At 47.4% G+C, this 18,927-nt stretch overlaps 1 protein-coding gene across 2 annotated transcripts in view; it reads left to right on the top strand.

The window, feature by feature from the left end:
- LOC149339490 (uncharacterized) overlaps positions 1-18,927 on the top strand; it is a 109,973-nt gene that overhangs the window by 21,120 nt on the left and 69,926 nt on the right. The window contains exon 2 of one of the 2 annotated variants that reach the window (XM_089548269.1): positions 3,221-3,265. The exons of the other annotated variant lie outside the window; for it this stretch is intronic. Within the exon in view, the coding sequence (XP_089404395.1) occupies positions 3,221-3,265 (45 nt within the window). The remainder of the gene's footprint in view (positions 1-3,220; positions 3,266-18,927) is intronic. 2 annotated transcript variants of the gene reach the window in all.

Raw genomic sequence — 18,927 nt, 5'->3', positions numbered from 1 at the left:
TAATTGGCCCTTTTGGCTGTTAAGTGGTTAGGAAGGTGTTTTCGCTAAGATGGACGAATAACTATACAATGGCGGAGTCTTGTGTCACGGTTATTAGCTCAATTAAGGCACAGGTATTACGCAATACATTATTGTACCGGGGTCCGTATTTTACTACCGTAAACACAATTTGGCCAGAGCGTTGGAATAGGCGGAAATCTTAAGCACACTTGTTTTTTTGTTTTGTTTTGTTTTTGTTTTTTTTGGGGGGGGGAGGATCTGGAAGTTTTGTGTGTTTTCACATAATACCAGAATCATTGCGACGGGCGACTGTCGGTCGTATTAGATAGTGTCACGTAAAGGGAGATCGGCTAATGATCTTCAACCGAAACAGTTTCGAATCTGGCGGTTCTTCGTTTCTGTTACAGCAGTTTAGTTTTCGTGCTAATGATCTAGATCAGCTAACTGTTGCCGTGTGTTCGTATGTGCCCCGTGGTGTCCTTGTCGGTGTCGTCTGCATTGCGGCACTTCGTTTACACATAATCGACTGCAACAAAATCTTCCGCCGGCATTTTTGTTTATTGTGAGTTCTTTTCGATCGGAGAGAAGTTCTCGTCACGTGACGCTCAGATGTGTATAGATAATTTCATTATACGTGGATCGACGCGTGAAGCTAAGTCTGCTGTAGGTTCCGTGAATGTAAACACCCCGCCTTATGTGGCTTTAGTTGGGGCCCGACTCGCAGGGAGCAGATCGCGCCAGGAAGGGCAGGAAGCAGGATACGATCGACCCCGGATGTGATGGGAGTGGGAGGCACAGCCCAGCTGAGCGTCGTCACCTGTCTCGCATCGCGTTTCGCGGCTGTTTGAAGCGTCCACGGACGAAGGTCGACGGTCGGGGAACGATGTTGCACGTTCCCGGTGCTATCAGTAGCGATGGATGTGGCGGAAGAGACCTGTAGGTGTGGTGGAAAAAGCTGTAAAAAGAAACAAAAGCTTGTTTACAAGAGCCCTCACAGTCGGGGCTTTAAACTTGTCACTGAGGACAACTTCATCTAATTTGTTTTAAGTTGAACCTCGTTATAACGAAGTTGAAGAGGCCCGGCGATTACTTCATTATAGCCGTAGCTTCGTTATAGCACGTATTGACCGTGCTTCCAAGAGGAGTCGTCATTCCTTCCGTATATCCACTATTTCGTTATAAACCGTTTCGTTGTAAACAGTTAGTGTCGTTTGGTGGCTCGACTTATGTTCTTAGACATATTCATTTTTTTCAGAAATCCGATATTGAAAGTGGAATGTTCTTTTTCGCCGCTCGATCCAAACTTGAGACGTTAATGATGACGTGGGCTGAAATGCGAGAACTGAAAGAAAACAACTTACATTCGGTGCGAGCTAGCCTCAGGGGCCCGCGCTTAAATCACTGACACGATCGATATTTGTTTGAGGCAAAGGCTGAAGGCGGCGAAGCATGTATACCAATTTTTTGTCTTTTAAAAAATGTATATATATTGGCGTTAAAGCGTTGTGAATAATCTCTATAGGCCTACATCAGACTGTCGTGTGCGCTGGCGCCTTCACGCATACAACGCTAAAGCGCGTGACGCAGTTGTAGTGAATCAAACTCTTTGCAGGCCTTTTTAACCGTAGTTGAACCGACTTTACCACTGCACCGTTTAATTCTCGTTGAGCATCGTCGATGGCACTTGAGTTGAATACAGGCCGGCGTTGCCGGTTGAACGCGCCTCCTGACACTTGGTCTAGTCCCGTGGTGACCGACTTGACAACCTTTACTCGCCATCATTTCTGCGCTTGCAATGCGCAGCGTAACTGACCTTGTCAATGTAGACGCGCATATGGGCTTAAAGGCGCGAAGCGGCATCCGGAAAACATCCAGCAAGAGCTATGAAGTGGAGTGTCCTTGGACCCTGGCACGCGCGAAGTGCAAAACTTGCGCTGCAGTTTCGCGTAAAAGAAAAAAAGAAAAGAGTACGGAGGTCATTTAAGACTACTTACGTGCTTTGAAGGCGAAAACATACATTTCTATTTTTTTTTTTTCAGCCTTTTAAATTAAACAAGTTCTAATTAGCATACAGGTGTAAGGTGACGCATACACTAGGTTCACGGTTATTCTCCGAGAAGCAACGGGCATGGTGGGCTCGTATTACACAGCTTAGTGGGTTTTTTGGCATATAAGCATACTTAGATTTTCGTTTTCTTCATTATTTACATGCAGTAAAGAAAAAAGTGGCGTCTCTGTGTCCTATGGGTTGCATGATCGCCTCGCAGTCTGAATGTTCCTGGTTCGACTCTCTGCGTCTTCAGAAGAATTATTTTTCTTTGATGATGACGTCATTGGGGTTTTGTATACCTGGACGCTGGGTTTCGTTGTTGATGAGTGGTATAAGGCTTTCGTCTTAGAATAAGCAAGAAATGAATTAAGCGCTTACAAATAAGGCTAGCGAGACTATATGGGCACGTTTTATCGATTAACGGGGCGTACGACGCTGTCGAGGAGTTGATGAAGTCGGCTGCGTGGAATGCACTGCGCAGCCGCAGTTCAGTGACCGTCGGGATTGATGAACTGTCGTTGGATTTAGCGGCAGTTGACACTTCCCTTTTGACGTCGGTATTTTATAGGACGGACAGATTTCGGAAAGGCGAAAGTTGACTGTAATGGCCAAAAACTGACATCCGCGGCTAGCGATAGTTCATAGCACTGTCATTGTACGGGTCATCAGAACTGAGGGAATGAAGGCAACAAATGTCAGCCTTTCTACCAAACTGCAGAGACAGAAAATACGAATCGAAGTCTGTTCTTGCTTACAGTCCGTTCAACTGTAGGCAGACGCAAAGTAGGCAGACGACGACGCAGTGGTGCGCTGTTATGAGCGTTGTATTTTCCATTCCCCAGGGTCACCCTTATCAGAGCTTAGAGATTATACCACAGACCGTTTGCAGTGCACAAGTTCAACCTTTGGAGCAGATTTCTAGGTTGCCTGCCTGTTATGCCTTTCTGTGTCAGTAATAGTCTGCTGACGTTTAGACAGCTTCCTTATTGGCCTCCAAAGGATCGAAGTTGGAAAAGCGACACGATCTGTAATTTCATTCAGTTATTTGCGTACTGATGTTTCTGTAAGCTTCTTTTCGGCGCGGTTAACTTTTTTGGCGATGAAACCGCTAGCAACTTGAAGAGATCGGGAAGCAACGGAAATGTTTTTTTGTTTTTCATCTTACGACAGATGTGCCCCTTGAGATGTCCGTGGACGGTGAGCCGAGCGCTGAATGTAAGATTTTATTTATCATTTGGCTCCCGCTGTTTGAAAAAAAAAAAAAAAATCAGCCAGGCAGCGTGATTCTTCCGGAAGGTGTCTGCAAATTTTCGAATCCGGCGTTTATTCTGCGTCGCGCGGGGCTAGAGCTTTACAATGCTCCTAGAGTTAACTCGGAACCTGCACTTTGAACACGAATACCACTAAAAGGAAGTTGAAAAGGACTAAGCTGTACTCGAGCCCATTCAATTTTATAAAAACTAGTGCGCTGGTGGTCAGCTCACTCCCTGTCTAATCCATTCTGTTTAGAGTGCGGCATTTTTCTCGGTACTTTCGGCGGTCCCGTTTTATGCAGCTTGGCTCTTCGGCTAATCGGACAAACTGTAACACCAATGCTTTCCGGGCCTCACGGCCTCACGCTCGTGGATACTATCAAAGAGAGAAAAAAAGCGAATGTTTGTTGTTTCTTGCACTTATCGCCACTTCACGGGACATATCTCTTCCCCCCTTCTAGAGCGGGTGAAATCAACAAGGATGCTGCGCTTACACTCACGACATGCTCAAATACTTATCCGCTATCTGCGATATATCTTTAGCAGCGAGATAAGGAAGCGATGCGGCGTAGAAGTTTGGCCGTAAATAACAGAAGGGTCGAGAGCTGCGCGTGTCGCAAACAGCCGGGAATGCCTGGAAACACAATGGAGTGAACTGGGCGATATGCGCTTCCTTTTTCCTTGCATCGTCCCGTCGTCCACACCAGCCGCATGCGCATCTGCTTGACGAGTTAACCCTCGCCGTACTTCGTTCACCGCAAAAGGTCGTAGAATAGCACCTGCGTAACTCGATTAAATGAAAGAGAGAGGGAGAAAGACATAGTCAGAAAAGGAACTCAGCATTCTTCGCGGCATGTAGAAAGCAAATGTGGTAAAAGCTTAAAGAAGCTCACTTATTGGCGTGTATGTTTTGTGCACGTGTTGAGGGGTCTTCATGATCACAGATGAAGTAAACAAAAAGCGCTCTAGGTACCAACGCCTTGCGCTTAGCATCGTATGAGCGGCACTACTACTACTACTACTACTACTACTACTACTACTACTACTACTACTACTATCACTACTACTACTGAATACTACTATCACTACTACTACTGAATACTACTACTACTACTAGATACTACTACTACTACTACTACTACTACTACTATTACTACTACTACTATTACTACTACTACTGAATACTACTACTGCTACTACTACTACTACTTCTACTACTACTACTACTACTACTACTACTACTACTACTACTACTACTACTACTATTAAATACTACTACTACTCTTCCCTCATTAATTCCCTCATTGCCTTCCCCAGTGCACGGTAGCCAAACGGAAACCTTTCTGGTTAAGATCCCTGCCGTTCCCCCCTCTCTGTGTCTATCTACTACTACTACTACTACTACTACTACTACTACTACTACTACTACTACTACTATTACTACTACTACTACTACTACTACTTGATTCTGCTTCTAGATATTAGATTGGGCCTTTCAGCTTAGAGTGGAAAGTGTTGAACGTCCTAATTCTGGAACAAGTCTGTCTTATTGGTGTGAGCCCAGGAGCGACAAACGGAGGTCTGGGGTTCGCGGTGATTGTTTCGGTAACGAGCGACTTCTTTGATTTCCTCAGCGTGAAGCCCTAGCATTAGACGGAATCTCGGGTGAATATCAGAGGCAGGGTATAGCGGTAAACACGTACTGTCGTTTATAAAGAAGCTTCAATCTGCACAGCTAACCGCGTACCCTTTGGTTATATCAGCTGGTAGAGGTCCCTCCCACCCCCTCCGCTCCCTTAAAAAAAAGTGGCGTAAAAGCATGCATCGAAACTATTTGTCATTTTCTCATGCATAGGGTACAAAAGAAAATACGATTAAGAAGGGTACCTTAAATTCACTTAAAGTGCACTGCTCTTCAGGAACTGCAATCCGATAAACCCCCAACGATTTTTACACACTGAGAGTTACGAAAGCGATAAATTAGCATGCATGAGAAAGTTTGATAGCGGCGTCATTCATAGCTAGATGGTACAGCAGGCGCTGATGCCGGACTGGTCATGTACGCGAGCGCGAGTTGATTCGTAGTCTTGGTGAATGAAGAGCACGTCTTTGGCCTGTGAGAACGCTAGTCGTCAACTGGGTTGTCAAGCGCCTACGGAGACGTTCACGCGGATGCGCTCACAGGGCAGGGGCACACACGTATGCGCAGCACAGGTACACAGGCGAACACTTGTGTCTTTACGTACGTAAAATGGCGCGCGCCCAGAATGACGCTTAATTCACCTCACTGCGTCGCATGCAGAGCTGTGGCTGTGCACTGTAGTAAAAAAAAGAAAAAGAAAAAAACAGCTGCGTGTTTTGCGGCCTTCGCGCGCCGTCCCCGCCCCACTCTCCCCTCCCGCTTCCTGGCTGACCTCCTCCTCCTCTTCTCGCTTCTTGTCACTCTCTGATGGATGCATTACACGTTGTTGTTGCTGACGCCCGCGAAGTGACTAATTCGTGTTCATTCATTAGCCCGTTGAATGGTCATGGGTGCGCGAAGATGGGCTTCCACGCTCGACAATTTCTCCTTTGTGTCGCACCAGCACTGTCTGTTGAAGCGGAGCCTACTGCATGGTGGATTCTTTCATATCGAGAGAAAAAAAAAAATGAGCAAGTTTTTGTTTGAAACGAAGTGCGAAAGAATTGCACAAAATAAAGTGAGCATGTCCGCTACGCAGCGTTTCGACAAGGAGACTATAGTCCTCTTGCCGAAACGTTGCGTAGCGGTCTGAGGCTCCCCCTGAAGCCTTGTTCACTTTGTTTTGTTTTGTTTTGCTGGGTTTTAATGTAAGCGACTCAAGCTATGAGGGACGCCGTAGTGAAGGGCTCAGGAAATTTCGACCACCTGGAGCTCTTTAACGTGCACTGACATCGCACAATACACGGGCCTCTAGAATTTCGCCTTCATCGAAATTCAGCCACCGCGGCCGGGATCGAAGCCGCGTCTTTCGGGCCAGCAGCCGAGCGCCGGAACCGCTGAGCCACCGCGGCGGGTTTTTTTGTTTTGTGTTGTCAATAATCTCAACTCCTTGCCCTGTCTGTATACCTACGAATGAACTGATCACTTGGGTCAATAGGGAGACGAAGAACTTTATGCGTCTAAAGGCACACACAGGCGGGCTTTGGCAGACGTGTCGATCCTGGTACTCTATAAAGGACGTAAAGTCGGTAAAGCAGTCTTGTTACTCGAGGGCTTATTCAAAGTTGTTTCTCCGGTCTCTCGTGCGTAAAGTGAGGAATGCTTGGATGTCTTGCGAATGACTTGCAGTCAGTTCTGGGGCCACGTCACTCAACTGCCGGTTTTCAAACACGTATGTGTCCAGGGACTAACATATCTATCGCTAAATCGCGTGTTGAGGGCAAACACAGAGTTTTATGATGCTCCGATTCACGGAGTTGGTTCAGCGGAGCTGGAGAAGCTCTACAGGAGATCCGGTGCATCCACCCCGCGTAAGTGCGACGCCTGTAGTCATGATTTCTATGAAATATTGGCTTGGCGTCCAAGCAGTCCTAGCGGAAGCCTATAACCAGCGTCACGCTGGGGATAGGGTTGTACTGGCGCCGTCACGCTGGGCATAGCATAACTGACTATGAGCCTGCCAAATTTCAAGGAAATAAAGGGTAAGTAATGCCAGTTTCGTTCGCGCGTTCACAAGACCGTTTACATGAAATCCACAGCAACGCGCTGGGGCACAGGACGTAGTACGATGGCTGCTGTCTTGTGCAAGGCAGCGGAGCGCGACTTGTTTTCACTTGTTTTCTTCCAGTAACCTATATGGTATGAGGCATTTTGGTGCCAGGAAAGGTTTCCCTGTGAAGAAACGAGAAAGCGGCCCTCACATTTGAGAAACTGCATTCACTGAAGGGTAGTCACCCCACTGTTCACGTCTTATTATTGCGCGCACTGTAAGATGGATTTGCCTGAAGCTGGTCCTTCTCAGCGTATATCTTCGGCGCACACGTATTCATTGTCGCGCCGGACAACAGTACACTCTGATTGGAGTATATCTTGAGCCAGGCACGCCATTTGATGCTATGAGACTTGATAACTTGATAGCAAGGACGCCCTCACCGCATATTATTTGCGGGGACTTCAATGCTCATAATGAAATTTGGGGCAGCTCACATACATGTGCCCGAGGTGCCAAGCTTGCAAAACTTCTCTCCAAGCATTCGGTTCAGCCATTAAATGATGGCAGCATCACCTACCTCCGAGGCCCGACGACTACCAGCAGCATCGACTTGACATTTGTCACAAGTTCATTCGCCCACAACTTTGGCTGGTGCACTGATTTGGAGACACGCGGAAGCGACCATTACCCAATCCTCATATCGGCTTTCCATGCGCAGAGGAACCCAAAGAAATTCCTTACAAAATCTACAGACTGGGACGCATACAAGGGCGCTGTAAGCAGAGGAATTACTGCGGCAACTCGCAATGAGGAATTAGCATCAACAATGGCGTATTGCCTGAGAGCGAGTACACAAATTACAACTAAAAATGATAGCCTACCTTCAAATTATGACACATTTCAAAGGCTCTGCGCTATACGCCGGCGAGCTGAAAGGAAAGCTCTGCGCACAAAAAGCCTCGATGACCTACGTGCATGCCGACGGGCACAACGTCACATTCGACGCTATATGGATAAACTCAGTCGGCAAAAGTGGCGTGACTTTTGTTCTACGCTGGATGTGCGCCAACCAGTAACCAATATTTGGCGGATAGTTAGAGGTATGCGCACGCCACCTCAACAACTCCACCCCTTCGCTGCACTCTCCCTTCACGAACAAAAATCTATAAAAGAAGTCTCAGAAGAATACTGCAGGCTACTGTCGGCAGGGTCAGGGCATTCGACACTCTCCGCAAATGGTCAATCAGGCATCCCAAAGGCGGCAGTGCCAGCGTTAGACCTGCCTTTCACAATGGAAGAACTATCCACAGCTATCGCGGAGACAAATAGACACACGTCTCCGGGTCATGATGAAGTGACCTATGAAGCCATTGCAAAGCTACCCCACACCTCCCGTCTTCGACTCCTGGAGTATTACAATTCTTCCTGGATGACTGGTGAGGTCCCCACGGAATGGAAGCTGGCGAAAATTGTGCCTGTTTTGAAACCCTGTAAGCAGCCAACAAGCTACGCATCATTCCGGCCCATTGCCCTACTGAGCTGCGTAGGTAAGCTCATGGAGCGCATGATCTGCAAACGCATAACTTGGTTCCTAGAAAGCCGAAATGAGTTCCCCCAAGAAATGAACGGGTTCCGTCAAAACAGGTCTGCGACTGACAATATCATCTCCCTCGTCTCATCAATTGAGGAGTACCTTCATGCTGGGTACATCCCGACAGCCGTTTTCCTAGACATCAAGGCCGCCTTTGACTCTGTCTTTCACCATGCAATACTCGCCGCCTTTGCCAGTCTTGGCCTTGGAGGAAAGCTATACAAATGGATTGGGCATTATTTGAAAGAACGGCAAATTTTTATGACCACTCCAAACGGTCCAACACGCTTTCACGCAGTAGAGAGGGGCGTACCACAGGGAGCGGTGCTCAGCCCTCTCCTGTTCAATATTGCCCTTATACACATAAGAAGAAACCTTCCGCGAGGGGTCCGTATAACAATTTATGCTGATGATATCTGCATCTGGACCGCATCACGTTCGCGCTATATCACCCAGCAACGTCTACAGAGAGCGCTATTGCACATTTCAATGTACCTGGCTTCCAGAGGTCTTCGTCTCTCGCCAGAAAAGAGTGTTGCAATGGCGTTTACAAGAAAAACGATGACCCGATATCCGCTGCTCCTAGGCGGACGATCGCTACCATATGTACAATCTCAGCGATTCCTGGGTGTTGTAATCGACTATAATCTTTCATGGACACCTCAGATAAAAAAACTCCGCGAGAGGATCACTGCAGCATCGCAAGTGTTTAGGTTCATGGCGGGAACAAGGTGGGGCAGCAACTGCCGATCAATGCTTCTGCTTGAAAAAGCCTACGTTGAAGGAACCTTGCGCTACTGTCTACCAGTGTTTCAAAGATTATCTACATCAAGCAATAAGTCTCTCGTTGCCGCACGGAACAACTGCCTGCGAATATGCCTTGGCCTCCCAAAGGGTTCCTCTGCATCAGGAACAGTAGCGGAGGCAGGATGTCTCCCACTAGAGGTGATTGCCGCCCAGGAAACTATGCGTACCCATCTCCGCCATGTTCTTCAAGGGAAGAAGCACTTCCTGCACCGTGTCCACCTAACTCACAGCAACTCTAGCTTTGGCCAGGCAGTGCAGCTCCTGCCCATCCCTACTATTAATCAGCCACAGAAACTACTACCTCTGACCTTTCCTCCATGGACACTCTCTCCTCTAAAGGTGAAGAAGTTTGTTCCAGGTGTGAATGCAAAGAGCCGCATGCCACAGGCAGGTCTTCTGCAAACTACTCTCGCCTACTTAACGGTGGAATATAGGCAGCACACCCATATTTTCACCGATGGTTCAACAACTAAAGAAACCTCTTCATGTGGCCTTTATGTGCCCTCAATAGGCCATGCCCTTTCTTACCGGCTGCAGCGGAGGACATCCTCTACGACAGCTGAGCTTCACGGCATTAAGGAAGCTGTTTCTTACATCCTGCGCCGAACCGCCGACCGTTGGGTTATCTTCACCGATTCGAAAGCATCTCTTCAGATCCTGGCCAACCTGCTGAAGAAAACGAATCACCAGCCAGTTTCCCTGGACATCGGATATCTACATCATTTAGCTATTGCCGCAGGCCACTGCATAACATTTCAGTGGGTACCTGCTCACTGTGGCATTCAGGCTAATGAAAAAGCAGATGAAGCGGCCCGTAAGGGCCACCAACATCGGAGATACATTAGAACTTTTTTTACGAAATCTGATGCGTCCCAGGTGGCCAAAAGTTTTGCTTCCGAAGAAATGTATCGGCTTTGGAGTTTGCCGACATATCAGTACCAATTTCTTCACTCAATCGACCCACATCTTAGATCAAGACTCTCACCCAGAATTCCTCGACATCTGGAAACACTTTATCATCGACTTCGTCTTAATGCTGCATATACAAACGGCTTACGATACCGTTTCAGACAAATGGACAGTCCGCACTGTGACAACTGTGCCGCGATAGAAACTGTGGAGCATATCTTGCTTGAGTGCCCTGCATATGCCAACGAGCGTGCGTACTATGAACATTGCATGCAGAAGCTCTGCTCAGTGCCCCTTACAATGGACAAAGTTTTAGGTCCCTTAGCCTGCCTTAGGCAACAGAGACTTGCAATGACTTTTCTATTCACATATTTAAAAGACATTGGACATCTTGATAAGCTTTAAACTCACTTGCACGTCACCTTCATGCATTCTTCATGCAGTGAACTTCGTCAGCCCATTTGACGGACTATGCACTCCATCACTCCATAGGTTACATCAATTCTCGCCATTGCATCCTTAGTACCCATTTCATGGCCGCATTTTATCTTCGTTTTTTTACCTCTTCCACTCTGCTCTCCTTCTGTCTTTATCTCCCAAATTCCCCTCCCTACGCAGAGTAGCATGCCAGCGATTTTTAAGCGCCGGCTAAATTCTCTGCTCTTCATTAAAGAGTCTCTCTCTCTCTCTATATCTTCGGCTTCACCACATAATCTGACCTTTCTTTCCTTTTCTCTTCCGTCTTCTCTTGCATTTCTTCTTTCACTTTTTCGTTCCTTCCTTCCTCTTTCTTTCTTTTTTTTCTTTCTTTCTTTCTTTCTTTCTTTCTTTCTTTCTTTCTTTCTTTCTTTCTTTCTTTCTTTCTTTCTTTCTTTCTTTCTTTCTTTCTTCCTTTCTTTCTTTCTCTCTTTCTTTCTTTCTTTCTTTCTTTCCTCCTTTCCTTCTTTCATTCTTTATTTCTTTCTTTCTCTTCCTGTCTCTTCTTTCTATTCCACAAGCCGGTCAACGTGTTCCAAGCTGAAATCCAAAACGTTTAATGACCGCCGGTCACGACAAAGAACAAAACAACTGACGTTTGTTGTGGAATTTTACTGCTCCTATACAGTTAACGGCAGCTGCTTCCTAGTTTTTCATTTCATGTCTCGTCGGTGAGCCTTCTTCATTGCTTCTTGCTGACGTAAACTATTCGAACATTTGGTTTCATGAAGCGGATTTTTTTTTTTCTTGTATATGGCAGCCCAGCGTTTCCGTGTTAATTTCGGTGAGGCTTCAGTACAAATGACGAAGCTGCCCAACGAGCATATATCGTTACGCAACCCCTTCTTGAAATGAGTGAGTATGTAGCAGAGATAGTTCTACAACACGCTGTTAGTGATGCTATATTGTTCAGGGCATTTTCCGGCCGATTGAAAGTGCGTCGCGAATTTTCTGGATGAAAAATCGGCGCGTGATTTGTCAGAAGTGCTTCGTTTGTGGCAGTTTCAAAGGCCTTATATATTAAATAGTAGGTCTTTCTGTGCGCTAACTAGGCAGCAGGACAACACCGTAAACGGCTTGTGCGCTGCTGCAATGGGGTCATCACGAGAACCTTGTCTCTATAGCAACTGTGTACAGATACTGGACGCTGTATAAGAAGACACTGCATTGTTTCGGAATCGCACAACCTTTTTTGGACATGCTAACGTCACTTCCATTCTATCCGGGCCGCGCGCGTCGAAACTTTAGCGCTCAACCACAGTAGTTGAGGCGGCTGTGTTTTGTGCGAGGCCTTTGGGAAACGCTCATCTGTTGATGGCCTATGAGAAGCCTCCAAATATGCTAAGATCTCGCTTGGAATAACGGAAACTGCGGTGGTCTGAGGTTAGGCAAGCCCCTTTTACGCATTCGCCTGCTTCGAAGTTCAACCACTCCGTAGCTGTTGCAAAAGCGCGATGAGTAGCTAGCGTTTCGCCGTCGCTACGATTTCGTAAGGCGTGCATTAATGCTCTGCATTGATCAAGTGTGTTCTCGCGAATGTACTTCACAATGCACATATATATCTATAGCACTCGTAATTCTTTAGAAAGGTGCAAAACGTGCGGCCCGTTTTGTTTCTTTCTTTTTTTCACAACTTGTGAGAAGTCGCAACTGTTCCTAGAATACCCTCCTTTAAGCGAACACAACAAACTCGTTGGGCTAAACGCACACCATTTTCCAAGTTCGAAGTTTCGGTGTGCGTTGTAAACCACAACGGTTTCGTTATATTTATGTATTTTGAATTCATTCACCAGCCGCAAAATCTATTTTACAGAAAGCGACCAACTGTTTTGACACGCAGTTCGACAACTTTGTTATTATTCTTATGTTTTTTTTTTATGAGTTTGGGCTGACAGCTCAGTTACATTCGTTGAGGGTCGGCTGTCTATAGCCCCTTCTGTTTGGAGCGGGAGATATGACTTTATCGGCAAACTTTCGACAGAGAAATAAACCTTAACGCCGATGGGTTAGTATTGCTTCGTGCCACTCTATGCGAAACTACTTTGCACTAAATGTTTCGCTCCCACTTTGGCATCCTCAGAGTCCGGGTGCGTGTCTGTATTCTTAATTATCTGCTTTTAATTATTTGACTTGGTTTGTGGTCCAAAACTGTCGTGATGCCGGGGCCGAATGTTAGATCTGGTGTCACCTTATAACATCACCAGCGTCGTGCCAATCTTGGAACGCGCGCTTTATCAACGGATACATTGATACGCTACACTCGCTATACGTACAGGCAGCTGCAAACAAAATAAAGTTCTGAATTAGTGACTAGGCTTTTAGAGATTTTAAATACCAGAACCGATTTCGAGGAACGCATCAGTTGTAACTCCAGATGCCTTATGTTGATGGTGATGATGATGTCCTCAGGCTTAATGGCACATACCCACGGCGGGGGATTGGCCAGGGTGCATAGCGGATACAAACGCACTCATGTTGCCTGAGGGCAGCATGATTTCTTTTTCTTTTTCATATTAATGTCTTTGATACTTGCTCGCCGTTCACGCATCGCATTCCCACGATAGACTGATTGGTGTTTGGAGCCTTCCACGCTACGTAGCGATTAGTGTTTTCAGCGGCGATCTTTATTTTATTTTTTATTTTTTCAATCCTTCGGGCGCCTCCGCGACAAGAACCGGCTCCGGGTGTTGCTGGCGCGGTCACGAACATAATTAGCGGCGAACCGCGCTATTAATTGCGCATTAGGCCCCACCGATCTAACCTTCGCTCCTGTTTCCTTCGAAAGAGACCGCCAGGCAGGAAGGTTTCGCCCGCGCGCTGGATGTGCTTTGTGGCGTAGTGTGTGCATCCGCAGCGGGTGGTCTGTCATAGAACGGTGTCAGCGCCCTTAAGCCTCGAATTTTTGCCGGTCGGGGACGCTCGCGGGCGACCTTTCGTTTCACCGCCACAGCTGCGGGCAGCATTTTTGGACACATTTTAGCTTCCGTTCATAAAGAGATGTGTTCCTCCCGCCCTTGCACTGAGGGCAAGAGGACAGATGTGGTGTTTGTTTCCTTTGCGTTGCTCTTGCTGTTCCATGTTTAGTTGTACTACAGTGGCCGAGAAATGAGGATTCAACGCAGTGATTGGCCCTGTCAGAAGGTATTTTGGAGACTCATTCGGAAAATGTGTCGAAATAATGACGCCAGAGAACCCGGCATCGGACTGTCTCCTTTGCACCAAGTGTACTGTCTGATATCTACTGGCAATAGAGAACAAAAAAGTGATCGTTGAGTGGTCGGCGAAAATGGCATTTGCGGCACCCGAGCTAGCGCATTCAGCGTCTGCGCATGCGTAGTATCGTGAATCAAGAGAATTTAACGTCGTCGCGCCCTTCCATGTCAAGCCTTGAACGACGCGCCCGAGTATAATTTTTACTGTTAAAAAAATGGCATTTTGAGTGTAAGGCGAATGCTACACGTCCTGAATACAAGTTGGGCATCGCGGACACGACATAAGGGGCAGCGGTCACGACTAGTGAAATAATGAGCCAAGAGTGCTTAATATTCAATAATTTAAATTGGGGTTATATTGTGACTGTGTTTCCCGTTTCTTCTCTCTACCCTCTTTAATCCCCTCATTCCCTTACCCTGGGCAGGGTAGCCAACCGAAATACATTTCTGGATAACATCCCTGCCTTTTCCCCCTCTATGTATCTTATCTAAATTGGGGTTGATATTACAATCGCAGCCTTCAAAACTGTAGTCATTGCAGGCTACTCCAGTTTACATAACATGCTTTGGCAAGTCTTGTGGTATCGTTTTCGGATATTTGCTCATGACTCCTCTCTCCCCTCCCCCTTTCTCTCTCTTTTCGAAACTGGGCGTACACAGCGCTGGAAGTCCCCTGTAGGGTAATTTGTCATCTACTGATGAGCTCATGCCGATACCCGCTTAGGGCGCTGCGGCGTGACGAGCTCTGACGAGCACCTCAGACTTCGCGCGAGAAGTGTCGCGCGCTCGCGGTGCACTATATGAATGCCACCGAAGGGAAGTTCACGCTTGCAATATTGCATTGCCCTCTGCAGAGCGTCGCCGTGCGTTCGACTGTCTCCCCTAGCAACAAAGCGTTAGCGTCACGGACACAGCGATCTTCACTTTTTATGTTGTTGTTTGACGGCGGACTTAGGCACCTCTTACGCGTCGCTTCGGGCGTGCAAGTTTTTGACAGGCACTTGGGGGCTTCTTTGTTATTGTTGTACTTGTTTTGGTTAATAATCCGGGAACTGCGTCCAGCTCCGAATGCGTTCTGCCCTGCGCCAGTAACTGTGGCTGAGCTGCTGCGTGGCCTGTAAAACAAACAAAAAAAAAAGTACGAAGAAGAAAAAGCGTTTTGATCCTCATGATACGCCCGCCTGGAACAGTGCTGCCATTGGGTTTGCTGCGTTCGTGGGATTAGAAAACCATGCTGCAGTACTTCACGCCTAAATGAGCGCGTCTTGACGAACCGCGTTTTTTCACAGGAAAGCGGCGATTCAAACGGCACCAGCCGACAGCCATTGATACTGCGCCTTGGAAACAAAAATTTGTTTACACATTAGCAGGATTACATGTATAATCGCGCCGACTTCCTCCATCCAACTGAAGAAAAAAAAAAAAAGAAACGGTTGGTTGGTTTATGGGGTTTAACGTCCCAAAGCGACTAAGGCTATGAAAACGCCGTAGAGCAGGGCTCCGGAAATTTCGACCACCTGGGGTTCTTTAACGTGCACTGACATCGCACAGTACACGGGCCTCTAGAATTTCTGCTCCAAAGAAATTCAGCCGCCGCGGCCGGGATCGAACCCGCGTCTTTCGGGTCAGCAGCCGAGCACCATAACCACTGAGCCACCGCGGCGGATAAAAGAGAGACGGAAAAGTAGGATACTAGAGTGCAGTGTTGGTACAGCACAGGGATTCTCGTAATCGCTCTCCGGCCCCAGCGTTTACACGCGCGGAGTGCAGGCCGCAGAGCGAACGAAAGGGCGAGACATCTGCTCCTGACGTCACGAGCGCGCTAGCGCGCCTGATTACTCAACCCGCCCGCACGCGAGTGGCTTTCCATTCATCGGCCGCGAAAGGAGGAGAAGAAGAAATATCGAGCGGGCAGCATGCTCCAGCGGCGGCGGCTGCGAAAGCCGTGAAGAAAGCAGAGGGAGCGAAGAGGGGTGGGAAGGGACAGCCGAAGGACGCGCGCGATCCCGGAAGTCAGCGAGAAACAAGAGCACATCGTCGGCGGGGGATGGAGATTAAAGCACGCTCTGGAAGAACGTGGGGCCAGCTTGGAGTCGTGGCGGCGGAGGTGGGTGGGAGGAGCGGTGTGTGTAGCACGGGCCTTGCGAAATTCCTGTCGAGATCCGAGCGGTCGATAATATAGCCGCTGCGTGCTCTCCCCGCTCACATCCTCTCCTGGCGTTTGGAACGCTGCCTTTTGAGCTCGCGCTGTTTTCTTCTTTTTTTTTCTTCTGAGGGAGAGGGGGGGGGGGGAGATTTTTACAGTGGCTTAGCCCCCCCCCCCCTCGTTTTCACACACGCACACACACCGTTTTTTGTTTTTCCTTGTTTTCTTGGCTCCGTCTTTCTTTCTGTGCCGTACTCGGTTTATTTTTACGCCACTTGGAGAGGAGTGTGTCCGTCGCGCGCGGGCTCCGATGAAGGGCAGGAGATGTGCTCTCTCTCTCTCTCTGTCTCTCTCTTTTTTTTTTTACCCCAAGGCTTCGGTTCATTGAGCATGTCTGTGTCCGGTGCAGAGGTGGTGTGTCGTGTATAGAGCGAGATCTTCTGTGTTAATAGGCACGAGAATAAAAACAAAGGAATGAAACGCTGAAAGTACAGTCGCTCACTATTTATTTTTTGTTTGTCTTAATTGAAACGATATGTTCTAGTTCTGCGTTGATAAAGTAACTAATTTTGTTTGTGGAAGCCACTTAGACACAGAAGTAAGGCTGCTGTTTGTGTACTAGCGGTCATTGTCTCTGAAGCTTTTAGCGCGTATTGTTCGAAATGGACGGTACTCTCTCCTCTGCATCAATTTTGCCGGCGGCGCTTATACAGCGTTCGTGTCATCTATTTCCCCTTCTTGATTCTATGCCTGCGCTGGTCGACATCATGTACGTCGGTGGTCCCAGACAAGCTTTTTTTGTCTCCTTGTCGATTCTGCCCACATAACATTCCAGGAATTGCTCTGAAGGACCCAAAGTGCTGCAGAAAGGGCATTGAGGTGCACTAAATGCGAAATGAATGGTATTGGCCCTCGGTCTTTTCCCACGTCCTTGTCCTTCAAACGCTAAGAATCACCTACTAACCCTAACCGAAATTCTTCTCCAATGCTGCAAAAATAATTTGCCCTCTCCAAGGCTTCCACGGTTCTAGTAATAACGCGGTGGTGTTAAAGGCACCGTCTTCAGAAAATCTGGCGTCGGCGTTTTGAGCGAAAACTCACAACTGTGACTCTGGCAGGTGGCGCTCTGAGAGTAACCTAGGAGGCTGGTGGGTTGCCTATAGGCCACGCGACATTGCGGCGCCATCACAACCTGCCTACTTTTGCAGGTGGGAGGAAAATTAATGATTGGTCGCTCGAGAAGAGCAACCTGGCCGGCACAATGCTCACCGCTGGGAGCAGCTGCCATCGCGGTGCAGTGGCGCATCTCTTAACCGCTGTACTACTGCGACAGGAGGGGCATGAGGACTCACAGGTATCTATCAATGTTAAGTAGGGAATCACCTTCTGCATATATGTCGATTAACAATCCTGGTGCCACTTAGAATTCTGGGAATTCTAATAATTGTCTTGGAATATGTGAGTAGTTCGGTTCCGAAGATTGGTGGATATGATCTCGGCAAGCTAGCAAGCTTGAGGGGCATGAGTTCGGCGGTGCTAGTGCTTTTCGCAGCGTGAATAACGGCAGTTTGCTGTGATCGCTGTTTTTGTATAAGATAGATCGTTATTTTCAGGTTCTTTCGAACGATGTTAGAGATTAAGGAAATAGAGACCCTACCTAAGTACGTGATCATAATCGGAATGCATGATATCGAAATCAGTAATTCAGTCCGATTTTCCCGCGACTGTACGCGTAGTGACAATATATATATATATATATATATATATATATATATATATATATATATATATATATATATATATATATATATATATATATATATATATATATATATATATATATATATATAAAGAGAGAGAGAGAGACGAAACAATGCTTCCGCCTTCTGATTACACTACGTCACCACACTACGTGGGGTAGGTTTCTTTTACTGCGTTTTGAGCCCTTCACTACGGCGTCCCTCATAGCCTGAGTTGCTTCGGGACGTTAAACCCCAATAAACCAAACCAAACCAACTCTTATAATAATAGCAGTGCCATTTAACACCCTTACTGTCTGCTCTAAGCGTGGCTAGCTTGAGCTTTCGACAAAGAGAGGAATTAAGGCCCTCGGCTTTTTGCTCCTTCGTGTGCCTCTCTCTTGTGTCGTTGCGTTCGTCAGTCTCGAAACGATGCACCATTTAGCTCTAGAAATCATGCTTCAACGTAGCAAGCGGGGGCTGTGGAAGCCAGATCACAGCCTTGATTCTCCTTGCCCCGGTTCTACTCCCGTCGACCGTGGCTGCACCTACTGGCAGATCCGGCTGTGATAGTGGCGGTCATCGCGACGCTGCGACCGATAATGCTGAGCGAAAAGGATAAGAATCTCGTAGAAATGGATGAAATTGTTGCGTTATCCTTATACGGAGACCTTATTTTTGTGATTACTGTTATTCACATCCGATCACTGACACTAGGAGTAGATGGGAGTCCGAAGGAGATGTGTGTGAGTGGATGTGAGTGTGAGGACGTGTGAGTTTGACTGAGTGGGCGGACATGAAAAATATTTGTGCGTGAGTGCGAGACAAGATTGCCATGGTGCCGAGGTATGCTTCCTACACCGGCCTGCCTTGCCGTCGCGTTTTGGCATCTTCCAAAAATAACTGTGGTGGCGGAGGGGGGCGTGTAAAGGAATGAGCCCTGAATTGAATCGTCACAGAGTGCACCATATTTTCCAGAATAAGTGATAACTATCAGGGCAGTGTCGTGGCAGAAATTCAGGCTACGAGATTGTGCGACGCCGATAATGTTCAGCAGGCGCCTTTTAAG

This window comes from Amblyomma mixtum, chromosome 6, assembly GCF_055824585.1.
Source record: "Amblyomma mixtum isolate Tamu chromosome 6, ASM5582458v1, whole genome shotgun sequence".
Taxonomy (NCBI): Eukaryota; Metazoa; Arthropoda; class Arachnida; order Ixodida; family Ixodidae; genus Amblyomma; species Amblyomma mixtum.
The sequence above is the reverse complement of the archived record's forward strand: the minus strand, read 5'-3'. Positions and strand labels throughout refer to the sequence as shown.